General features: G+C 41.1%; 1 protein-coding gene across 3 annotated transcripts in view; it reads right to left on the reverse strand.

The window, feature by feature from the left end:
• Positions 1–1,873: 1,873 nt before the first annotated feature.
• Positions 1,874–18,462, reverse strand: part of Cops3 (COP9 signalosome subunit 3) — a 28,516-nt gene continuing 11,927 nt past the window's right edge. For all 3 annotated transcript variants that reach the window (XM_008844661.3, XM_008844660.3, XM_017801007.2), the window contains 7 exons: positions 16,753–16,932; positions 14,837–14,977; positions 12,690–12,863; positions 6,720–6,806; positions 4,016–4,129; positions 2,508–2,588; positions 1,874–2,191 (listed from right to left, as the gene is read on the reverse strand). In XM_008844661.3, coding sequence (XP_008842883.1) covers positions 2,138–2,191; positions 2,508–2,588; positions 4,016–4,129; positions 6,720–6,806; positions 12,690–12,863; positions 14,837–14,977; positions 16,753–16,932 — 831 coding nt within the window. In that variant the 3' untranslated portion in view covers positions 1,874–2,137. The remainder of the gene's footprint in view (positions 2,192–2,507; positions 2,589–4,015; positions 4,130–6,719; positions 6,807–12,689; positions 12,864–14,836; positions 14,978–16,752; positions 16,933–18,462) is intronic.

Below are 18,462 nucleotides of genomic sequence, written 5' to 3' on the forward strand. Positions count from 1 at the left end.
GCCGCGGAGGTCAGAAGAGGGCTTCGGATTTCCCTGGAACTGGAGTTAAGGACAGTTTGTAGCTGCCATGTGGGTGCTGGGAATCGAAGCTGGGTCCTCTGCAAGAGCAGCCAGTGTTCTTAACTGCTGAGTCATCTCTCCAGTCCCAGATTTTTTTTTCTGAAAAAAAAATATATATTGCTGGGCATGGTAGCATATGCCTTTAGTTAGTCCCAGCATTATGGAGACAGAGACAAGCAGATCTCTGAGTTCAAGGTCAACCTAGACTACATAGTGAGTTCCAGGCCAGCTGGGGTTACAGGGAGACCCTGTCTCAAATTTAAAAAAAAAAAAAAAAATTGTGTGGGGCGAGGATTGGAATCCAGGACCTTAGGCATGGTAGACAAGTGTTCTAGCCATGGGAGGCACTGTGCTCATAGAGATACTTTTTTTTTTTTTTTCAGTCTTTTTGAGACAGGGTCTCCCTGTAGCCCCAGCTGTCCTGGAACTCACTATGTAGACCAGGCTGACCTTGGACTCACAGAGATCTGCCTGCCTCTGCCTCCCAAGTGATGGGATTAAAGGCCTGTGCCACCACGCCCAGCTCATAGACATACTTTTTATTGCAATTTTTCATTAGCGAATACTTTTAAGCTTCTATAATCAAACTAATGTAGATATGATCTTACACATACACACACACACGTCTTGGAAATGGAAATGTTTAATGTTTCTAGACCAATATAGCATATACATGGAGGTCATAGAACTTTGTACAGTCAGTTCTTTCCTTCCACGTTTACCTATGTAGCCCTGGCTAGCCTTGAACTCAGAGATCTTCTTGCCTCCGTTTCTCAAAAGTTGGGATTAGTGGCATGTGTCACCACACAGGGCTGAGAAATGTATGTGCACAAGTGAATGAATGAGGAGGACATCGGGTATACTTTGTTGCTCTCTGCTTTCCCTTTGAGACAAGGTCTTTCATTCAACCAGAAGCTTACTGTTTTGGCTAGGCTGGCTGGCCAGTAAGCCCCCAGAATCCACCCATCTCTTCCCCCTAAGACTGAGATTAAAAGAACATGCAACGATGCCCAGTAAATGAAAGAGTAAAATAACAATGATGTGATAACTTTTTCCATTAAGTTCTGGGGATCTGACAGCTCCTTATCCTTACCTACTGAGTCATCTCCTTGGCTCCTTAAAGATCAAATTTACTGTGCTTTAATCTGACCACACTTCAGCATGATTCTAGAGGGTTAGTTCAGTAACTCCTGGTCCAAAGTGCCATAGGAAAAGGGGTTCTGAACAGAATCCAAACAACTCTGCAGCTTACCTGAAGATGTTTTCAAGAAAAGGGGCCAGCAGGTAAAGGCACTTACTGTCAAGCCTGATGACCTTAGTTCAATCTCTAGGTAGAAGGAAAGTGACTCCAAATGTGTACACACACACACACACACACACACAGAGAGAGAGAGAGAGAGAGATGGAGAGAGAGAGAGAAAGAGAGAGAGAGAGAGAGAGAGAGAGAGGAGTGACTCCAAATGTGTACACACACACACAGGCGACAGGAGTGACTCCAAATGTACACACACACACACACACACATAAATTTTAAAAGAAAATTAGAAAAGGGGAGAAAGCCTACTTGTTTAATAAAAACTTTAAGGGGGAAAGCCAGTCTCAAGACAATGGGAGTATTGCTCACAAAGCTTAGGAAGTGCTCAAGAACCAACAGCACCTCACAATTCATAACCAACTCCCACTGAAATGTAGTTCATTCTAACTTTTTAGCTTAGCTCTTATTCTCCCAGCCAACTATTCTGTTCACAACGAATGTGTCATTAAAACCTTTACAAAAATGTGATAGAAAAGACACATTTAGTGTTCAAACACATTAGTGGTAAACCAAAAAGGTAAATTTAATGCAATAATAATAATAATAATCTGAGGATAAATAAATCCACAACAGACTCTAAAATTTGATTATTTTTCTTTTCTTTGCAGAGAATGGTTTTCTGAAAGCACATAGATTGACGATGTTAAAGCAAAACTGAATTTCTGAATGTCCAGGTGGAATCAGCACGATACTCCCCGCTGCCCTCCTCACACTCGCTGAGGCAAGGTGACGGTTCTGTGAGCTCAGGACAGGAGGTAATTTTCAAGAGTAACTGGAAGGCTTGTTTCCTGAATCATCTTCTTGTGAGCCCATACTCTGTGAATGGGAAGGCAAGATGGCTTGTTCATGGTTGACTTGGTCAACTGGACCCTGCTGCAAGCAAGCATGCCAGCTACTCACCCTGTCCCTCCCACAGAAAAGAACTTCCTTGAGCCCAAGACACTTATAAGCACACATCTAGGCAGTCCCTGAACATGCTCTTAATAAGCATCTCTGTGAATGTACAGATACTGGTTTTCAAAAGCAGTGAGCAACTACTTATTTGATAAAGGAAACCAACTTCCTGTGCTTGATGTGTAATACCCCTCCTTCTCCACCCAGCCACTTCTTTAATGAGGGAAATCCTGTTTACCTTTTGCACAAACTGGGGGTTCACAGTGATCTCCTGGTCCATAGCCTTCAGCCGCTCATCCAGCTCTATGCACTTCAGCATCTGTGCAAGAGCCATGTAACCATGGTTAGTGGGGAATGGGGGTCAGAGGGTGCTGATGCTTGGGTCAATCACATCCTCTGTAACCTGGACTATTATTTTGAGGGCCAGAGGCTCACAATCACTGATCTGAACCCCAAACTAAGGTGGGTTCTGAAGTCAAAATATTTGGATTCGAAGACTGAATACAAGTAGTTTATACTACCCATTAGCCTAGCAGAGTTGAGGCAGTACCCGCAATCAAACCCATTAGCATCTTCTGAAGTGAAAATGGATGTTTTAAAAATTTTATTACATTTATTTACTTTGTGTGTGTGCTTATACACACACATTATACATGTTGTAGTCAGAGGACAACTTGCAGGAGTCAGGTTCTCTTTCCACCATGAGGGCCCTAGGGACTGAACTCAGGTTGTCAGGCTTGGCAGCAATCACTTGTACCCGCTGAGTTATCTTGCTGGCCCCCAAAACTGAGGTGTCATTCCTGGTGACATCCATTTGATTGTCATTCATGAATTAAAAAAAAAAAAAGTTCAGTTTCTATACTGTATTTCTTTTTTAATGTTTAAATTGCAAGAGAGTAATTGTAGTAATGTAGGAAATGCATCCTATGCTACTCCATATTGATTTTTAGCATTCCTGGGATTTTGGTTGTTGTTGATTTTGGTGTAGTCTTGATTTCCAGGCTGGCCTCAAACTCACAATCATTCTCCCTGCCTCTGCAACCCAAGCACTGTGATTACAGGGACAGACCACTATGCCTTGCCAGCTTTTAGTTTATGTATGTAACATTACCTCAGTGATTTCCTTCCTCCTAAGAAACACAGACTGCCCTGACAAACCCAGCTCATTCCCAGAACCTAGAGCAGCATTCAGAACGGCAAGCCCTCACTCACAGGTAGCCCGAGGCTGGGGCTTAAGCTACTGATAAGGCACACTTCCTCCTTTAGCTACCCTGGACCCTGCTGCTTGACATAGGAAGCTGGAAGTCCATGGGAACAAGTCGGTACACTGTGGCAGTCAGGCACAAGTAAAATTGTACTAGATTTTTTGAATGTTTCTGGAGCTAATGGAAGCTTTGGTGAGGTACTTGGAAAATCTAACCTACTTTAGCACAGCCTTTAGTCAAGCTAGCAGAGTTTTCGGCAGTTCATTTTGAAAGTAGAATTGTAGAAGGTGGTGTTCATAGGTTGGGAAATGTCCATACTTAAACTGAGATTATCTTGGAGCACAGGAGCATCCAGCAGCTCAATCACCCATCAAAAATGCCCAAAACACTAGGCATGGTGATGCATGACTTTGGTCTCAGCACTTGGGAGGCAGAGGCAGGTGGACTTCTACGAGATTGAGGCCAGACCAGGGCAGCTGGGGTTACAGGGAAATCCTGTCTCAAACAGTAACAAAATGCCCAAACCTAGCAATATGCTCACCTCTTGATCAATGTTATGAAGCATGGCTGGGTTATTGTACTTTTCAGGATTATCATGAAAACTGACCATACCATCCTTCTGATTAATACTTGCGAAAATTTCACCATCTTCTATCTACAAAAAAAACCCAGGAAAGTTAGAACCTAATCACTGAAGAAAGAGAAAGAGCCAGTGGACACAACTATGGAAAGGCCCAGAAAGCAATATATATTTTACTTATTTATTATTTATGTGTATGTATGTGTATACAAGTGTGCTCTTAGAGGGCAAAAGAGGATGTCGGATTCCTTGGAGCTTGAGTTACAGACATTGTGAACTGCCTGATGAGGGTGCTAGAAACCAAATTTAGATCCTCTACAACAGCAGCAAGCACCCTTCACCAGTAAGTCATCCATCTCTCTACCTGCCCCTTCCTTTTTTAAAAAGGAAATATAAAGCCGGGATTTCTGTGAGTTTGAGGCTAGCCTGGTCTCTATAGTGAATCCAAGCCAGCTGTGGCTACAGGGAGACCCCTCTCAAGTGCTGGGATTAAATGGCATCATATTTAATGTGGTCTTTTCTGTCTCACTTTATTTAATGTTGAGGTACTTTTGCTTTCTTTTCTCACTGTAAACCCAGGCTTCACACACAGCAGGCAAGTACTAAACTGCTGAGCTCCATTCCCAGCCTGGTTGGCCTCCATGACAACGATGCACCACTGTGCCCAGCTCTGCTCTTGCATGTTTAAGCATCATTTTCACTGAGACATAATTATCTTGTTACTGAATCTTAAAAAGTGAGGCTATGCCACATGTGGAAGCTCATACCTTTAATCCCAGCACTTGGGAGGCAGAGGCAGGTGAATCTCTGAGTTTGAGGCCAGCCTGGACTATGTAGTGAATTCCAGACCAGTCAATGCTACATAGTAAAATCTTTATTTTAAAAAAAGAAAAAACAAGCCAGGTGTGGTGGCGCATGTCTTTGATCCCAGCATTTGGGAGGCAGAGGCGGATCTCTGTGAGTTCAAGGCCAGCCTGGTCTACATAGTGAGTTCCAGGTCAGCTTAGCCTAGAGGGAGACCCTATCTCAAAAAGACCAAAAAAAAAAAAAAAAAAAAAAAAAAAAAAAAAAGGAGAAGAAAAAGTGAGGCTATAACAGATTCATCTAGTGGAAATTATGTTCTGATTTTTCAGCAAAAACTTTTCGATTACTAATTTCAAAGTAATTTCAAGGCCTATAATTTTTATTTGCACTAGTGATTGGATACTTATCTTGTTGGTCCTCATAACCATACCCTGACCATACAGTTGAAAAAATGAGTAAAAACAAAAAAATCCCAGCAAATAGAAGTCCCAAACAGGTAGTTCTATTCTTTGAAAATTGCTCCACAATGTTTCTGTGAGACAAGATCTTACTCTGTAGACCCCCTTGACCTACAACTATACAGCCCAAACTAGCCTAGGAGTGCTGGGATTACAAGCATGATTCTCTGTGCCTAACTTTCCAGTATGATTAATAATGAGCCCACTTGTAAGCAATGGAATTGAGCTGCCGAAACTGGCCACTCCTTGCCTTGGAAAAGATATACTAGTGTATTATGTTTAATGAGATAGCAGCTCCAGCCCAATGCATATTAATTAGAATTCAAAGTTCTCTGACAATATGATCTCAGGTGGCTTCCTGTTTAAAGAGCGAACAGAATACACTCAAATGAAATTTGGGCCTTAGTTCACCACAGCAGCACTTTCTTAATAACTAGAATGGAAAACAACCTAAATGATCACATAATTAGAATGAAAGGGTACAGTATGACACTGTGACCTGAAAATGGACAAACTACAAAAGCATGTACTATCTATGTGCTTTGGACTCAAAACAAACACAATAGTAAGGCATCATGGTACAGGCAGATCTCAGGGAGATGAGGCCTGCTAGGTGAATTCCAGACCAGCTGTGACTACAGGGAGACCCTTGTATCAAAAAACAAAAACTAACAAAACGCCCTAAACAATAGGATGTTAGCAGTCAGGACATCACTGAACTTTCTTTCCAGGACTGGAAGCAAATACAAAGGAATGCTGGTTGTATTCTGTCTCTTCATCCATTTTTCCATAAGGAATATCCATTGCCCCTCCCTCCCTATCTCTGAGACTGAATCTCATTTTGTGGCTCTGATTGTCCTGGAAGTCACCATGTAGACCACGCTGGCCTCAAACTCACAGAGATCCAACTGCCTCTGCCTCCTAGGTGCTGGGACTAAAGGCGTGCATTACTATATCTGTCCATTGCTTTAAAAAAATTTATTTTTATATGTATGTTTTGTCTGCATGTATGTGTACTACACATGTGCAGTGCCTCTGAGGCCAGAAGAGGGGGATCAGATCCCCTGAAAGTAGTTTCACATGGTTGATAGCTGCCATATGAGTGCTAAGAACCAAATCCAGGTCTTTTGTAAGAGCAGCCAGTGCACTTAACCAATGAGCCAAGTCTCCTGCCCCACCATTGCTTTTATAAAAACAAAATCTCACTAATTAAAATTTTTGTTTTATTTTATTTTGGTTTTTTGAAATAGGATCTCTCAGTAGCCACCTAACCTGGAACTGGCTATGTAGACCAGGCTGGCCTTGATCTCAGAGAGATCCACTTGCCTCTGCCCCCAGAGCACTAGGATTAAAGGCATATACCACCATGCCTAATTAAAAAATTTAAATGAAAATATACTTACCATGTGTAGAACATATTTTTCTGCCTCCTGAGGTCCTGATAACTGCACACGACTTGCCATATCTTGTAAGGATAGTGTTAAAAAGGTCTGAAAGTCAAAAGCAAATTAATCACAGGTAGAATGGAAGACATTTATTTATTCAATGTGTACAGAATTCTTTCCTTTGTTATATAAATTTTTATTTGTGAAAATGACTTGTGGGCAGAAATGACTCAACAGGTAAAGGCACCTGCCACCAAGCCTGACAACCTCAATTCAATCCCTGCACCCACATGTTGGAAGGAGAACTGGCTCCCACATGTTGTCTTCTGCCCTCCATCCCAAATGTCAAGTACACATGCACACACACATAAAATAAATGAAACATGATAAAATTAAAAGATAATTACTTGAAATTGATGAAACTGGTGGTTTCAGTCATCACTCTCTACGAGTGATGACAAAGGGTTAATTCCCTACACACATATGGCGCTTTCAAAAGTGAGGAAAAAAAATAGGTCAGAAAGAGAAGAGATGGCACAGTGGCTAAGAGCACATACTGATCTTCGGTTTCCAGTACCACACAGGGTGGCTCACAAATGCCTGTAACTTCACAGGTGATCCTATGCCCTCTTCTAGCCTCCAGTCACCCATACAGACAGATACATAATTAAAAAAATAAAAGCTGGGCGTGGTAGCACATGCCTTTAGTCCCAGCATTCAGGAGGCAGGTGGATCTCTGTGAGTTCAAGGCCAGCCTGGTCTACATAGAATTCCAGGCCAGCTGGGCCTATAGCTATAGGGAAACCCTGTCTCAAAAAGACCCAAAAAAAAGATCAAAAAATAAATTATATATATAAAAAAAAAAATAATCTTGGGGCTGGAACGATGGCTCAGCAAGTTAACAGCACTGGTTCTTAAAGAGGACCCAGACCCGGGTTCGGTTCCCAGCACCTACATGGCAGCTAACAACCATCTGAAACTCCAGTTCCAAAGGATCCAACACTTTCTTCTGGCCTCTGTAGATATTGAACAACATGGGTGCACTTACATATCTGTAGGCAAAACTGATACACATAAAAATAAAAAATTCCAAAATTAAAAAAATTTTAAAAAGAATGTCAGAGTCTCAGAAGCCATACAATCAAATGTAGAAAAGGAAATCAAAAAGTAAAACTATATTACAATTCCATCTTCCACTGGGAGTACAGCTAGTGGTAAAGTGCTAGCCTACAGTGTGCAAGGCTCTATGTTTAATCCCCAACCCTGGAAAAAATGCATTTAATTTTTTGCCCCACAATCCATTTTTTTCATTTATCAGTACTTGTGATAACAATGGCACGCTGTGCTGGTAAAGGAATGAGGTACAAGTTGGCATGAATGCAAACAGGTGTGGCTCTAAGGAAGCCAACCCAGCAGTACCTCTTCAGTTACCAATGTAACCATCTCCAACCTAGCAGTTTTACTCTTAGAAACCCATCTTATACATTCTTTCCTCTCTGTAGGAGACAAGTGTCTGTTGCAACAAAAGACAAGATAATCACTTCAATATCTACAAACAGGATTAAGGGTAAGTATAGCACAACCATACAAATGGACAATTATGTAGCTGCAGAAAGCATTTTATGAACTCAAAAGGAATCTGAGGTACATCATTAAATAGAAAAAAAATACACTTTAATAGAGGTACGTGGCACACTAAAATGTGTGTGGATCAGGGAAGACTAAATGAGTAGATGATGGGTGTGCATCCTATATATGTGGGGCAACCTCTAGAAGGACATCTAAGACCCTTAATGGTGACACTGGGCTCCTCCTGGGGAAAGAATAAGGGTGGTCACTGAATCTGAATGGAGAGCTTTACATCTTGTGAATTTTGTGTTATAAACATACTATTTATTAAATAAAAAAAAATTTAAGTCACATCCTGTAAAATTCAACGTCAGGCAGCTCACAACTGCCTATATACTCCAGCTCCAGGGGATTCAATACCTCTGATCTCCAAGGGCACAGGCAGAGAACCACCCCCTCATATACATTAAAAAAAAAAAAAAAAAAAAAAAAAAAAAAGCAGGGGCGTGGCACATGCCCTCAAACCCAGCACTGGGGAGGCAGAGGCAGGTGAATCCTCTGTGAATTCAGGGCCAGCCTGGTTTACAGAGCGAGTTCCAGGCAGCTGGAGCTACAGGGAGACCCTGTTTCAAAAAGACAAAAAATAAAAAAATAAATAAAAATTGTATATATATATATAGTAAACCTTTTCTTAAAATTCAAAATTGTGTGTGTGTGTTCATTTAGAGGCCAGAAATCTTGAGCCATTGGGACAGCTCAATGGTCTCTCATTGAAACCTGGGGTTTACTGATAAGACTAGAGGGCTGGCCAATAATCCCCAGGGATCCATCTGTCTCTGCCTCCCCAGTGCTAGGATGACAAGCACAAACTACCAAGTCTAGTTTCTTGCATGAGTACTGGAGCTCAAACTCAGGTCTTCATGCTTGCATGGCAAACACTTTACCAACTATCTCCCCAAACCCTCAAAGTTAAATTTTCTAAACAGAGGAGTCAAACAGAAAAAAAGGCTTCATTTGTGAAGCATGAAGGAAAGCAGCATTCACCACTGCTGTTTAGGACCTGATGAAATGTCTCCTTTCAGGAACAAATTAAAAATCACTCTTTTTTGTTTTAAATAGCAGGTGGCAAATTTTGTAACAATGGCATTTTCAGAGAACTGAGCATGTTAAAACACTTATCATAAATAAATATATATATTTTTAAATTTTTGTTTGCAGTACTAGAGACTGAACCCAGAGCTTGATGTATACTTAGCTGCACCATCACCCCAAAATTCCTGACATGTCAAAGATGAAAACATCTATATATACTCTTTTTGGGGGCTGGGAATGTAGCTCAGTGAGAGAGTACCTGCCTAGCATTTCCAAAGCCACCCCCCCCCCAAAAAAAAGAAAAAGAAAAACACACTAGTTTGGAGCATATCACCCAAGAAATAAAAAATTACTACTAATTTTAAGAAGTAGATAGGTCAGGGGCTGGAGTGATGGCTCAGCAATTAAGAGCACTGACTGCTCTTGCAGAAGATCTGGGTTTGAGTCCCAGCACCCACAGGGCAGATAACAACCATCTGTAACTCCAGTTCCAGGGGATCGGATGCCCTCTTCTAACCTCCTTGGGCACTGCACGACATGGTTGTATTTACATACATACAAGCTATATAAAATAAAAATTTTTTAAAAAGTAGACAGTTTAAAAGTTAACTACTGAACTACTGTACTTTTTTTCCTATTTCAAAATAAATACTTCTACTTGAATGGCTGTGAACACAATGACCAATAAAGTATGTGTGATATAGGCTCATAGTGCTGTGGAAAGAGGTTCGTGAAACACTGACAAAAGCAGGGGAAGAGCAGAGCCTGTACATACCACACTCTTGATTAAAATAACTGTCTTCACACACACAGAAGGAATCCAGGAAAATGTCCAAACACATTCAAGTGAAGCAATCGCTCTACAATGGAGATGGCAAATGAAACCCCCATTCCATGACCCGTGTCCCTAGCAACTTGAGAAAAGGTTCCCATCACTGACATCAATGCACAGCCTGCCAAATAAAACTTGAACAGCTTCTGATTGATTTCCTAATAAGAAGTTTCACTTGGCTAGAAAATTCTTTGCTCTTTTCTGCTCCTATTACTCTGACACTGGGACCTGATGCCATAAGTACACATATCACCAGGAAAGATTCACCCCAGGTTAGGCACTTTCCTGCCTACCACACTTTATGGTAGCCCTCCCTAAATCCCCTCAGCAGTGGTCATGGGTCCCATATGGTATGATCTACCATAAGTTGGAACATGAAGGACCCAGAAAATGGTGCGTTCATGAGCCACTGTCCCAAAGTTGGCCTTAGCACTTGAAGACTCTGCTTGGTGGACTAAATCCTTTCTTCCTTCCTCCTCCCCGCTCCTCTTTTTTTTTTTTTAAAAAAAAAAAAAAAAAGAAAGAAAAGGAAAAACAGAAAACAAAGTCTCACTATGCAAACCTGGCTGACCTGAAACTCTCTATGTAGACCAGGCTAGTCTTGAATTCAGAGATCTGCCCACCGCTGCCTTTCAAGTGCTGGGATTACAGGCGTGCGCCATCATGCCAAGCCACATTAGACTTTTTGAGTTGCTCTTTTTCTAGATGACAGATTAATTTGGTTTTTTTTTGAGACAGTACTCTATTTAGCCCTGGCTGGCCTGAAACTCACTATGTAAACCAGGCTGGCCTTGAACTCACAGAACTCTGCCTGCTTCTGCCTTTTAAGTCCTGGGATTAAAGGCATGTGCCACCATGTCCATTTTATATCTGTTTTTGAATTTTCTAGAGTTGCTTTTCTCTGTCATATTCTTCATTTCCCTCTTAAAAATTAACTTCTTACCAATTCTCTGATGATTTCCTTCTATGAGCCAGGAAGCTGAAACTATTCCCTCTAGAGCTCAGACTATTGGGAGGGGACTCCTCCTGCTGTTTAGTAACACTTCCTTACTCTTCTTCTCCAGATCTGTGTCCTCAAATGGCTTGCCAAGCTCCACTTCTGTCCAATTCCCCACTCTGCTTTTTTTTTTTTTTTGGGGGGGGGGTCTTTTTGAGATATGGTTTCCCTGTAGCCCCATATAGCCTGGAACTTGTTGCTGTGTAAACCAGGCTGGCCTCACTATGTAGACTAGGCATGCACCACCACACTGGGCCCGATTCTGCCTTAGCTTCCCATGGGAAAGCATTTTTCCTAGTCCTCAAACTGCCAAATCCATGACTTCCCAGTGCTGGGCAGCCTGGCTACAAACAATCTGATCTTGCTCCTGAATTTCTCCCCCACCATCACTACTGTTGACGTGGGCAGAAGCTCAGGGATGGGATCACATCTTACCAGTTTCAACTGCCTGGCTCTGAGCATACTCCTCACTAAAAGCCAAATGCTATTTAAGCAACTCTTACTTGTAGCTTTTTTTTTTTTTGTCTTTTTGAGACAGGGTCTCCCTGTAGCCCTAGCTGTCCTAGAACTCACTATGTAGACCAGGCTGGCCTTGAACTCACAGAGATCCGCCTGCCTCTGCCTCCGAGTTCCCGAGTGCTGGGATTAAAGGTGTGCGCCACCACGCTAGGCTTACTTGTAGCTTTTTTAACAGAGGATTTTTTCTTTATACGCTTCTCTTCAAGTTTAAACACATACTAAAAAACATATTCCCTTCCTTCCTCCCTATATTTTCTAGTTAGTCTTTATGTTGCTCAGGCTGGCCTCAAGTGAACCTCCCACATCTGCCTTTCAAGTAGCTAGGAATATAGATACTAGGTCCAGCAAACATTTCTTATAATCAAAAAACATCACATTATTTCCCATCTTGGACATAAAAATGAAGAGTGGGACATAGTGATGTGCACCTGTAATTCCTGCACTCTGGAGGCTAAAGCAGGAGGCAGGAGGATTGTGAGTTTAAGGCCAGCTTGGGCACCATAGCAAGATCCTGTCTAAATTAAATTCCCTTATATCCTAGAATTCAACTACCTGTAGCTCATATAACCCTGGCTTAAATGGTAATGTCAGAGTCATACCATGTTTAAGTATGAAACTCAAACAAATATCAGCACAGCCTGAGAAGTTCAAGGCCAGTGATAACTAACCGCCCACCACAACTCCCACCTGAAACTGATGACCCCTTCAGGGCTACTTTCTCTGCCTCCCAGTGTAGCCATATCGCCTACCTTTCCTCCTCTTCACCTGCTCCTCTTCTCAAATACCCTGCTCTACCCCTGAAAAGACCAAAAGGTATCAATCAAACTCTTTCTAAGAACCCAGCTGCAACAGTTCTCTCTTAATGTAGAAATCCTGATACTTTATTCTGTACCTGCTTCTTCTCTGCTGAAGAGGAAAAGAGAAAGAAACTAGGTCCCAGGGCAGCCAGAGTCACCACTGGAGATGGTGCCTGTCTTACCTTCGTTAGTCTCTGAATATTCTTCTTATACAGAGAAGACAGGCACTGCTTCACCAGGCCCATGTTGTTATCTCGGGTGAAAGTCTCACTGTGCTTGTTCACCAGGTTTCGGAGGTCTGATGGGTTATTGGTTGAATAAACTTGCGCTAACTCATGGTATGCATTACTGAGAGGCTAAAGGTTTAAAGGTGAGAAAACAAATCAGATTAAAGGTTTAGAGGACTAAAACTTAAGAAAAATACCATGGCACTATATTTTGAGCAAATACATTCCATATTATTCCAAATAAGCTATACTTCATACTAAAGTAAATGCTGGTTTTTAAAACCAGGGACGAAAACTCACTATGGAGTACTGTTACCAATAAAATTTTATATCACAGAATAAAGAGCTGAAAAGCAAGGTAAAGTCCACTGGATTTAGTGAAGATGCACATCTTTTCTCTATCACTGTTTCTGTATCTTTGTATTGATAAATTAAACTAAAAAATGAATGCAAGATTTTGATTAATCCAAACTCTCTCTGGCTCTTTATTTTATTTTATAAAATAAAGTGTCATTATATTAAAAATATTTACCAGGTATAATGGGACAATTTGCTATTTTCACTGAGGAACTGGGGCAGAGAGCAGAGAGTGTAGAGGGGTGGGAACACTATCATCAGGCAGAAACTGAACTCAAACTCATCCCTGACTGATCTTGTTCTTACCACTCATATTACCATAAGTTACTAATTCTTATGTACAATGCCTTCAATCCTACAAGGGGCCTGCTGCCTGCTCAGGGGCCAACAGACAGACACAGGAGCTCTCTCCACAGTGCTTTGAGTGTGGTGTCCTGAACTGTCCCCACCCACTATTTTCTCATGGGGCATTTTTAGATACCTGCCCCCTTATGTGGGACCAGTCAGCCAGAGTCTTGAAAGACACAATGGGGTTCAGGCAAAGTTCATGTGGCTATATTCAATAAACCAGCATGAAAATACCAGATTGACAGCCCTAAAGTTTTGAGTTTTATGATAGCGTGAAATTACTATCAAAATGATCGCAATCCCATAACTCTTTGTAACTTCTCAATTTTTCAAAATATCATCAGCATCTATGTATTTATTCTGCAGTGCTGGGGATTGAACCTAGGGCCTTAAGCATGCTCGACAAGTGCTTTAACACTGAGCTATGTCACCAGCCCCATGTATGTGTGTGCACGTTCTCACACAAATGCATGAGAATGCAGGCCAGGGGTCAGCCTAAGGTACAATTTCCCAGAACTATCCATCTTGTTTTTGAGACAAAATCTCTCTCACTGGGACCTGTGACTGACTTATAAGCTGGCTGGCCAGTGAACCACATAATACACTTGTTTCCACCTCATCTAGCTTTTTAAAACATTTAAAAAAAAATTTATGAGTATTTTGCCTGCATGTATGTTAAGCGCAACTGTGCATGCAATGACTATGGAGGCCAGAAAAGGGCATCAGAGCCCCTGGAAACAGAGTTAAGAACAGTTATTAGCCACCAAATAAGTGCTGGGAACCAAACCCAGGTCTTCTGCAAAAACAATCAGTGCTCTGAACCACTGAGCCATCTCTTCAGCCCCTCACCCAGCTTTTTGCATGAGTTCTGGGGATCAAACTCAGGCAAGCACTTTACTAAGTTATTTCCTCAGTACCCTATATGTATTTTTCTTAGCTCAATACTTTATTTTTAACCAGAAAAACAGTGTAGCTAAGTACAGCTTCTAGTGTTTATGCAAAAGCTCTAGTAAGACATCCTAGCATCTGAGTAAGTAAGAGTTCAAGCAAATCAGTACTACCTTTTCAGCATTTTGGCTAAAATATAATGAAAAAACACAACAGCCAAAATCCACCCCTACAGGAGCTTAAACACCAGTAGCCCAAGTATCCACAGCAAGGCTTGGAAACAAATTTCTGAAAAACAGTTCCTACTAACCAGGCAAGTAGAATGTGTCTGGACTGCAACAGAGTCAGAGATTCTGACTGACCTGACTCCTAGACTCTCCTCAGATAATAAAGATCCACTAATCTGAAGCTGCTGGGAGGGAGAGTCACTATAAAACTGTATTGTTACAATTTTTTATGTACAGATTAATACGTCATTTTAAAAAATCAGTTTTATTTTAAAAACTCACCTTAATAAACCTACCCACAATCTGAGATGTATATTTTGGTAGCTGCTGTACTTTGCCAAGTAATATCAAAGACACTAAAATATACTTTTTATATGACTCCAACATGATATGGCTGACTGCCATGGCAGGAGTAGTTATAGCCTAAACAAGAGAAGGAGGAGTAGTGTGAACAGACAGCACACTGTAGCAGGAAACACCAACTGACCACATACCAATTATAAAATAAAGTGTCATTATATTAAAAATATTTGTATTACATCTGTTAATTTATGATCTGTGCCCGTGTATACAAGAGAGTGCATATGTCTAGATCGGAGGACAATTTGTAGGAGTTGGTTCTCTCCTTCCACCATGTGGGTTCCCAGGATCAAACTTAGGTCATCAGGCTTAGTGGTCACTATCTTTACCCACTAAGTCAACTCCCAACTTGCCAGTCCCAGTAACTCAAGAATCCTGAACTCCTGAGCATTTGCCAACATACCTAGCTTATGACAGCTTTCTTTCTTTTCTCCTTTTCTCCCTCCCTCCCTCTTTCCATTCATTCATTCATTCATTCATTGATCTATTTACTTTTGTGAGACAAGTTTTTCCCTGTAGCCTCACCTGACCTGCCTCCCAAGTGCTAGGACTAAAGGCATATGCCACCACACGTGGCTGATCTATTTACTTTTATTTGTACAAGTGTCTTGATTGCCTATATGTATTCTGGTACATGTGTAGTGCCAACAAAGGATGGAAGAGGGTGACAGTCACTACGTGGGTACTGGGAATCAAACCTAGGTCCTCTGGAAGAGCAGCAAGTACTCTTAACACCTGAGCCACCTCTCCACAGCTTTAATGAGATACAGTGCAGAGTACAAAATTTACACCTTCAGAGTATACAATTAAGTGGTTTCCAGTATGCTCCCAATGTTGCAAAACTATTACCTGTACCTAATTTCAGAACATTTCAGTCCCTCAAAAGAAACACCTATTCACTGGGCTGGAGAGATGGCTTAGTGGTTAAGAGCACTGGCTGCTCTTGGAGAGGACCCAGGTTTGAGTCCCAGCACCCACACGCTGGCTGACAACTTCAGTTCCAAGGGATCTGATGACACCCTCCTCTGACCTACACCCTCTTCTGACCTCCATGGGCACTGAATCACACGGGTGGAATAACCTACATGCAGGCATTACACTCATACACATAAAATAGTAAATAAAATATTAAAAAAAAAAAAACAAAAAAAACCCCCACCTATTAGCTACCAGTCACTTCTCACTCCTCCCCACAACCCAGGCAATCGTACTCTACTTTCTGTGCATCTGCCTATTCTGGACACTGATATAAATGGCATCATAAATACAGGATCTTTTGATTGACTTCTTTACCTTGAAAAGTTTTCCAATTTTGAAGTCAGTCTCTCCTTCCTTTACATAATTGACTTCGATGTGTGGATATACCATAATTTGCTTATCCATTCCTCAGTTGGTTGAGCATTTGGAATTGTTGCTAAATTTTGGTTCTACGTGTTTTTATGCTGACATATATTTTCTTTTCTCGTGAGTATATCCTTAGGAGTGAAATTACTGGGTCACATGTTTACTATTTGATGTTTTTTTTCTTTTTGTTTGTTTTTGGTGCTGGGGATTCAACCCAAAACCTTGTACAAGGAAGGCAAACACTATCACTAAGCTATACTCTCAGACCTTGAGTTTTAACTGCCAAACGTTTTCCAAAGTGACTCTGCCATTCTGCAGCCTTATCCTTCACTATGAATGTTCTAAATTTTCCACATCCTTGCTAAAACTTGATATTTGCCTGTCTTTTTCAGAATTTAGTCATACTTGTAGGTATGAACTGGTAACGCTTTGTGATCTGGACATGTATTGTTTTGATCTTTTAAGTTCAGGACACCTTACCAGTAGCTGATTACCTGCTCATAAAAGTAGAGCGCTCTTTCAAAGTTCTTCAGTCCGGTATAGATCATCCCTCCATAATAATAGTAGCATAGAAAATGCTTTGCATCATAGGCGCCATTCTCTTTGCAGATATCCATCATATCCACATCAAGATACGGAAGGGCAGGTTTAAAGCACTTTGCTAGCAAACAAAGCTATGAATAATAAATTTACATTAAATCACTTTAATTCTACTGTGGCAGTTTTTAGGAGAAAATTCAGATTGCAAAATTTCAAGAAAATATTATTTTATATTATACTTGACTGATCATCTTAATATGAATACATTATTCCATTTTCTTAACCATTTAGAATAAAACAGCATTTCCTGCTCGGTTGTGGTAGTTCACATATGTAATCCCAGCACTCAGGAGGCTGAAGAAATGTTGCAAATTCAAGGCCAGTATAGGCTACAGAGAGCCTATCTCAAGCAAAATAAATAGAAATAAAAATACTAACACTAAGGTAGAACAAGTCACAGATAGATTGAGACTCAGAACTCCACAGATACAGCCAAGTATCCACCACTCATTTGTTTCTGGATGGGTGAACAAGTGGGTCCTTTTTTATTCATTAGATTAAATCAGGTCAGCATGGTAAGATGAAAAGTTTATTTTATTTTTAATTAATCATCTTTCAACTTGAATCATTTAGGTAAGCATAGAAAACTGTGCATGTTAGAAAGCAAACACAGGGCTGCAAAGATGTCTCAGAAGAGCCTTTGCTGCTCTTGAAGAAGACCCAGGTTCGGTTCCCAGCACACACATGGCAGCTAACAGCTTTCTGCAACTCCAGTTCCAGGGATCCGACGCCCTCTTCTGACTTCTGAGGGCAACACATGACACGGGTGTGCTTATATAATATGTAGGCACGTATATACACATACACATAAAATAAAAATTAAAAAAGAAAAGCATACACACAGGAAAAGTTTTGTATCTAAACAACAGTGACAGAAAAGATGTCTGCACATTCACTGACTTTTTACAATTAGGTATATGCTATACCTATCAGAAAAGCACTTTTTGGTTTCTGTTTTCTGAGACAAGGTCTCACTATGTAGCTCTAGCTAGAACTTGCTATGTGGATCAGGCTAGCCTTGAACTCACAGGGATCTAGCTGCCTGCCCCTGCTTGCTGAGTGTTGGGATTAAAGGTGTGTACCTCCACACCCGGCCAAGTACTTTTAAAGATGAAAGCTGTAGGGAAAAAGGGGCAAGTCTTTGAAATAGCCCACATACCAAGAAGTATGTCACACAGACTAGCTCAGGTACTACCTAGTCATACCACAGAACACTTTGCAGCTTAACACACATCATGGAATCCCCTCCCAGGTGCATTTAATAGGAAAAACCAAGACACAGAAAAATTTGTATAGGTTACTGGGATTTATATAAAGAAATAGTATCTGTACTTGCTTTTATGTATATTAAGCATCTCTGGAAGAAATGCATAAGAAAGAAATCATAATACAAGTTTTCTTTGAAAAGCAGAAAGTATGATTAGCTAACAAAGGTAGGGAGATTTTTAAAATTTATTTGGGGCTGGGTGTGGTGGTGCATGCCTTTAATCCCAGCACTCGGGAGGCAGAGGCAGGCGGACCTCTGTGAGTTCAAGGCCAGCCTGGTCTACACAGTGAGTTCCAGGATAGCTGGGGCTACAGAGAGACCCTGTCTCAAAAAGACC

The sequence above is a fragment of the Nannospalax galili genome, unplaced genomic scaffold (genome assembly GCF_000622305.1).
Source record: "Nannospalax galili isolate Female #2095 unplaced genomic scaffold, S.galili_v1.0 scaffold441, whole genome shotgun sequence".
NCBI lineage: Eukaryota > Metazoa > Chordata > Mammalia > Rodentia > Spalacidae > Nannospalax > Nannospalax galili.